The sequence below is a fragment of the Tenrec ecaudatus genome, chromosome 1 (genome assembly GCF_050624435.1).
Source record: "Tenrec ecaudatus isolate mTenEca1 chromosome 1, mTenEca1.hap1, whole genome shotgun sequence".
NCBI classification, from domain to species: Eukaryota; Metazoa; Chordata; class Mammalia; order Afrosoricida; family Tenrecidae; genus Tenrec; species Tenrec ecaudatus.
In genome coordinates this window covers 203,206,652-203,214,093 of record NC_134530.1, presented here as the reverse complement: position 1 = coordinate 203,214,093, position 7,442 = coordinate 203,206,652, and the positions used below count along the sequence as shown (strand labels likewise).

Below are 7,442 nucleotides of genomic sequence, written 5' to 3'. Positions count from 1 at the left end.
CTTGTTTTCAACTCTGGTTTACATTATTACAGACATAGGATGTTACATGAAGAAATATTTGCACCTATACCTATTTACAGTAGTTCCATTTATACAATTGTTGAGTGCTAGACTGCTAAGAAAAGGGTCAATTGCTCAGACTAAATTAGCGGATGCACAGGAGAAAACACCTAGTCTTCTGCTCCTGTAAAGATCACTCTCTAGGAAACCTTCCTGGGCAGGACTACTCTGCCCTAGAGGATGACTCTGATTAGGAATTTATTCAATGGCATTCAACAACCAGATTATTTACATAGGATAATATATGTATTGCATTCAATCTGCACATGTGTATTTCATTGTTCTGTGAGTTAAGAAGGCCTATAAGAAAAAATACAAAGTTAGAAACTGCTAACATAAAGTTACCTCTTGCTTTCTGATAGCTTTGTATAACAAAAAAGTCTTAAGGCTCTTCATAGAAACGGTTTATGAATCCGAGAAGCACCTGGATCCCTAGCGAGGAGTCCCTGAAGCCCAGCCACGATGTTTCGGATCGAGGGCCTCGCGCCGAAGCTGGACCCCGAGGAAATGAAACGGAAGATGCGCGAGGACGTGCTCTCCTCCATTAGGAACTTTCTTATTTACGTGGCCCTGCTGCGAGTCACTCCATTTATCTTAAAGAAATTGGAGAGTATATGAAGACTTGGCATCGCCTGAGATTATGTGATGTGAAGAACTTGGTTCCAGTCTTCCCAGCTGCAAATGAATAGCCCCCGAAAGATATACCAGACTCTGATTGAATGGACTTAAAAACTCTGCTTCACAAGAACAAGTTTTTTTTTCTTTTCTGGTGACTGGCTGATTATATAAAATTAATTGGATAATGTGAAAAGATTTCTTGTGGTATCGCACCCTTTTGCCTCTGATACTCCGCCTCCCGTGAATGTTGATGTTATTATTATTACATCTTGTCAAACTTCATTTTCCAGCAAGTATTCATCACCAGTGTCTGCAGCAGGTCTGTCTTGACCGCCATCTCTGTGGACCTTTTTGTTTCTGTCCAGAATGTAGTTGTGAAGAGTCCATGACAGTTAGTTGCATTTTGTGGGAGTCAGCACAGAACCACCATGCTATTTGACCACAGAGCCGTTAGTCTGCATTCTTTTTAAATAAATGTATCACTGTGAAAAAAAAAGAAACGGTTTACAACATGACTGATGTATAAGACATACAACATTGGCCAGAACATGAAGAATCTAAAATAAACAAAACAACACAAACAAAAAAATGGCTAAACCCAGAACAATTGAGCAACAAAATAATTTAAATGGTATTGAATTATAATCCAAAGTATAAATTAAATATCTATAACTTCATATGGGTATATGAATCATTAAATAATGGAGAACTGGATACAAATGCCCCCTACATAAAAATGCCAAACAATTTCTATAGACATTTATCCTCGAGGAGGTCATACGTAACTTCTCACTCTTTAAAAGTGAGCTGCTCACTGTGATTTCCTTCGGAGAGTACAGAATGGCAAAAAGGGAGTGGATTTACAATAACAATGATCAACATTACCTCAGAATTGTGATCAAGGGAACACTGAGGTGATACATTATGTTGGTGTGATTTATCATTAATGTGATCCTATGACAATGGCACACGGCCTCTCTATTCTCCTTTAGCTAAACACACAGCCTTCATAAGAAAACAAAAACTACAACAAAAATGTCAAACACAAATCGAGAGCATTACTCTGCAGAACTGCCAAAGTCATCAAAAATCAAAGAAAGTATTAGAAATTGTCAGGGCTGAAAATGACAACAGAAGATATGAAAATGAAATTTCATGTAGTTTCTTCATCCTGGAGCAGACAGAGAGCATCCAGTAAAGCTAAATATTAAATATGGGCTTTTATTCTTAAGAATGCATCAATATTACTTCACTGTAAAAGTGCATTGTACTTATGCAAGATATTAATAAGAAACTAGGTATAAGAGATCTCTTAGTACTATTTCTCAAATTGTCTGCAATTTTAAAACCACTTAAAACAAAAATTATGCCATAAATATCAACGTAATTACTTTTTATAATCTATATATATATATTCTTCATGGTTCCACCCACAGCTGCTCAGAAAGTCAGTAAGTCACATATATGTTAAAAAAAACGTTATACTAAATGACCTCCAGGAGAATCCTCCAAAGCACAAGTGCACAAATAGATTTCAGAGGCATAGTCAAGTAGAAGACAATGGAATTGGGGAGATAAACTGGTTTAGAATTCGTATTATGAATGAGGAAGTATCAATGTTAATAGCCTCAATCAGAGCCCAATAAATGTTGAAGGGACAACAAAAATCAAACCAAACTTTAATGTTTGGTCAATAAACCATCGCTTATTTCGTGAGTATGCCCGCCTATAACTTTATAATGCTGCTATCATCTACCATCTAGTAAGCTCAGACTCACGCCAACTGCGTGCATCACATAATAGAGTATAGCATTTTCTTGGTGGTAATGTTTATAGAAACATATCACCAGAACTTTCTTCCAGAGAGCTGCTGTGTCCCTTCCAATAGGCAGCTTTTCAGTCAGCAAAGTATTATAAACTTCATTCTCCACACAGACTCCTTGAGCCTTATCATACAAGTGGAAAATTTTATTTAATAAATGGCCGTACTAACAATGTGCTGTATGCTGACACCAACATTTAAATGTAGTAAGATGGTTCTCTGAAGGCCTGAATATGCACAGCACATTACATAAACTGCATTAAGTCTAGCCACTCCCTCAGCAGCTGAGAAAATGTAATATTAAAATGTAGGACTTGAATTGGAAATGTGATATGGTATCTCATTTTTGGTTCACTTATTATCATTGGAATAAAGTCTTGTTAGTTCATTTTCACTTTTTCATTAGGAGCTTGATAATAAGCATGAAACATTAGCATTTTAATTCTTTTGTGAATAAAAATGTTGTCATTCTTGCTCTTGGACGTGTGAACAATAATTTTTCAAGTACTCTTTTTCCAGTGTAATTAAAGATTGGCTACTTGACAAAAACCCCAGTCTCTCAAATAATAGACAGAGTTCCATTTTGGCATTGCATTATCATTCAGGAGGCATTTTGTACTTTGTATCTATGTATATATTTTAATGCCTTTTCCAAATTAGAAACTTTCTTGCTAAAGTCACATAGACACTTTGTAAATTGTGGTTTTCATCTCAGTCATATTTAATAATGATAACCCTTCCCTTTTTCATGAACTCTTAATTTTAAAGAATCTAGATTTCTGTAGACAAAAAGTCCTCGTTGACAAGGTTAGTATAAAAAGGCCAGGCCATCATGTGAAAGTTAATATTCTGCACGAGTTGGACCGCACCTAATTTTTAACATAGATGTCTTCCTCCAGGGCTCATTTTTATCTTAGAGGCCCCTGGTGGCCTCAAGATGTGCAAGGCAGAGAAGATTCCTATTCCCACCACTACTGAGTCTGCGGAGCTGGAGGGGTTGTTCTGGTGGTCAGTGGTGCTCCCCAGTAGCAGAAGGATCGTCTATCCCTTGGCCTAGTTCAGAGCCACTGAAGCCTTGACACTGTCTGCTGACTCTGTTAGTGCAGAATGCTCCAGATTCTGAGCGATTTTTTATAATTAGGCTTTGGAGGGGGTACAGAGGTCTCAGGGGAAGAGGAGACTTATGAGTCCTCTATCCAATTTCTGTAGACCTGATTCTGTGCCCCCTAAGAGCTAGCGACCCCTGCCTCTAGGGCTGCCCACCCACACTGCTCATTTGTTGACCTCACTGAATTCTCTGCCCAACAAGTAAATATGAGCAGCCAATTATTTAAATAGCCTCACAACCTTGACTTCCAACTCGTCTTTCTCTCCTTGGTTCCTTGTTAATATGCATAATGATGAGATGGTAAATTTCTTTTTGCTTTTGTTGCAAAAACAAAATGCCAGAGAAGGAGATGGTTATTAGGTAAGAAGCAGGTTTACAATTCTGGATATTTAATGCATCGATTTTTTCTATTTTACTTCTTTTCCAAATTTTGGCCATCTTCAGATTCTTATCTTCAAATTTTGCTTTTTACTGCACACTACATTTCTGTACAGTCGCATCAGCACCCAGGCCTAGTTTGCTATTTAATCTGGAAATTGTATTATTCAGAACAGGAAAAAAATTAAATGTTGTGCTCTCGTGTAGACAGACGAATTTTAAACATATATTTGTTTGACTTTAATCACTTGATACATTTCAGAACTTTTCTTTGTAATAGTTCTAATACTAGTGACATTCTCTATAGAATTCATTCTAATCTCTCTATAAGGATGTATTTCCATTCTCGCCATACTAACAAAATATGAGCTCTTCAGGAGCATAGCTTCTTACAAATGACCTGTAATTAGTACTCAACTCTGAGTTAACAAGAGAATGAATGCTGACATCTATTTTAAACTAACATGCATTTTAAACTGTTTCACCATATCAATACCTCCCATGTAGTGTGTGTGTATGTGAGCACATTACAAACACTATGTACTCATTTTTTTTCAGTTATAAATGTAACACAGGTACATTAAATTCTACATCAAGCTATTCTAATTTTTATGGACTATTTCCCTAATTAGCCCAACCGCATAGCTTCCCCTTGCACTCTTTAGTACAAAGTTTCTTAGGCTACGAAAACAGGAGCTCATATCCTACAGACAAAGCATCACGATTCTTTTTGCAGTGGGTTGGCTTCGTCCGTTTGCTCTCCTTTCCCCTACGGCTGGAATAGCGGTGGGGCCATCGTGGCTGAGGACACTCAGTGCTGACTGAAAGGTCTGTGATTGGAGCTCCCCAGCCGAGAGAGAAGACACAGCTAGCTGCTTCTGGGAAGATTACAGCCGAGAAACTCGTAGGGGACAGGTCTGCCTTTCCCTACGGAGTCTCTTGAGTCCGAATTGACGAGGGGGAAGGTTGTCTTGTTGGTTTATTCTCCGTATTAGCAGCATCACTCATACCCTGTAACTGAGGTACTGAACCTCAGCTTCCCTTCCATCCACTCAAGTTCAATTCGTGGCGACCCTACACAAGAGAGTACAGCTGCCTCTGCGCGTTGCTGAGGCTGCAATATGTACGGGAGCGGAGCGGCTGGCAGTTTCGATCCGCCGAGAGGACTCCAACGCACGCGCTTTCCTCTAGAGCAGCCCTTTTCTAAACATTCCTCTCCAAACAGCCAGAGAAATGCTGCTTGTTGTTGTTGTTTTTTAATAAAATGTCATTAAGTCTCATTGTCTGTCTGGCTGTGCGCTTGGAGAAACTTGCATTCTCCTCAGTCTGCACTCCTCTCCGGGTGAATCTGAATCTCCTTAATGTGGTTTATCAAGCTGTGCATGTCCGGGCCATTTTATCACATTACTACTCGAAACGTACTTTATTTCTCACATCGAGAACTTCAGATGTTCACTTTACTTTAGGAGCCTGGTGTCTACAGTCTTCGACTACTCAGTTCCCACTTGAAGAATTGACATAGTAAGAGCATGGCTTCTAGAGCTGAAACAACAGGGCTACACCACTTTCTAAATGGCGGCATGTTGTTTGCCATTGTGTGCACCCACGTCTAGATCTGTAAAAGGAAACTCAAGTTAGCCCTCAGTATTCGTATGAGAATAAACACTCTTCGAAAAGCATGCTATTAGGAGATTTTTTATGATGCAAATTAGTTTTGCACTGGCTCTAGAAAGATCACTAAATAAACACTATGTCATTACTTGCAAAACCATCTAAAACCCTAACATATATTTTCTTTTATTACATGTGTGCAGATAAACATATTAATAAATGTTTTATTAGTGTAAATTTTGTGTGTCATATACTTGCATCATTAAATCATATTAAGGAGAATTGTGTAATCATCATAATCACAATCTATTTTGAAAATTTTCTTTTCATACTTCCTGTTAGGTCCACATTTCCTCCCATCCTGCCCTGTCATAGCCTTAGATAATTGTTAATCCAGTTATTGTCCCCACAGATTAATCTATCCTGGAATACATATACAGAAAATTATATAAAACACAAACAGGAAGGGGACAACAACAAAACAACACAGACTAAACAAAAAAGAGAAAAACATGAATTGAAAAGAAAGTAGAAAATATTAAAAGTGGAAACAACTTTGAATGGGTCAGAAAGGAAAAAAAATGACGTAGTATTACATTTTAACCTAGTTACGTTTGCCCTAATCAACCCTACAAAGCTATCTGTGTGATAGCAAGGTTATTCACATCCTTGGTGTGTGAGTCTGGGTAGGCTAGGGAAACAAATCCGCAGAAACTCATTTGTAAGTGCAGATCAAGAAAACAGCCCGACCCAGTGCTGCCCAAGCCCACAAGTCCAACATTAGCCTATATGTCTGACACCACTCCACAAAGTCCTCCTCCATCTCACAAAACACACACAATGATGCTGACTGCAGGAGGAAAGCTGAGTCAGTGAATGTGCAAGCATCTCAGCTCTGGCAGAGGTCTCCACACGGCTGCTCCAGCACCCAGGGTTGCATCAGGGTAGGTCCATGCGGCTTCTCCTTGGGGATGTCTTCAGGAAGTGAGCCTTGCCAGCTGAAGCAGGGAGCTGGCTAAGGCAGCTGCACCCTTGTCTGACCATCACAAAGCTAGAGTCCGGAGAACTAGAAAGGCAAGGCTCACTGAGCCATTTATCTCTCCACCCTTCAATTAACCCCACATGTGCTAATTGGCCAGGTTGGCACAATAAACTTTAACTATATCACTTGAACTATGGTCAGAGGGGATTCACTAGAGGATTAAGACATGTGGGGATGCTGAAAATAGATTTGTACGTTCACAGTTATCTATACTCACTGCAATCACGTCAATGTTGACCCACTGTGGTTTTCCTAGACTACCTGTTAGGTGAATTGAAAGTCTAGTCTTTTTCCTCCAGAGCTGCTGATGGTTTTGAACTATTAACCACGTGGACGGCAGTCCAGTGAGTAACCACTGAACCACTAGGGCTCCTTAGAGTTATCTATAGTCTTCTGAAAGCTGGATGCTCATAAACACTAATACCATTCCAACTTTCAAATTTGAAACTAATAATTGTCAATCCTTGGATCATACAGACTGGTGTGCTTATTCCATGTGGATTTAGTTAACGTCTTACATATGTGGCTACTCATTTTTAAGATAAACATTTAGTACTCTACATGATAATCCTTATGATAACTGGGCATCTCTGGTTTCTTCACCACACTTTGTTATAGCACTCATTTCTTTAGTAATCTCTTCATGAGTGTTGGTATCCAGTAGAGACATATCATAAGAACTAGTTGTTTATAAATTGGGCTAGAATTAAATGCAATCCCCAAATCCATTCATATATCTATGGCTTATGTATATATATAACTGCCTCACTTTAGAGACATCATTATTACTTTAAGATAAAAAA

The 7,442-nt window shown here is 38.8% G+C and overlaps 1 protein-coding gene across 1 annotated transcript; it reads left to right on the top strand.

Annotated features, from left to right (window-relative positions):
* Nucleotides 1-477: 477 nt before the first annotated feature.
* Nucleotides 478-678, top strand: LOC142437279 (mitochondrial import receptor subunit TOM5 homolog). Its single transcript, XM_075540507.1, has one exon. The coding sequence runs from the start codon at nt 523-525 to the stop codon at nt 676-678; it is 156 nt and encodes a 51-aa protein (XP_075396622.1). The 5' UTR covers nt 478-522.
* Nucleotides 679-7,442: the final 6,764 nt, after the last annotated feature.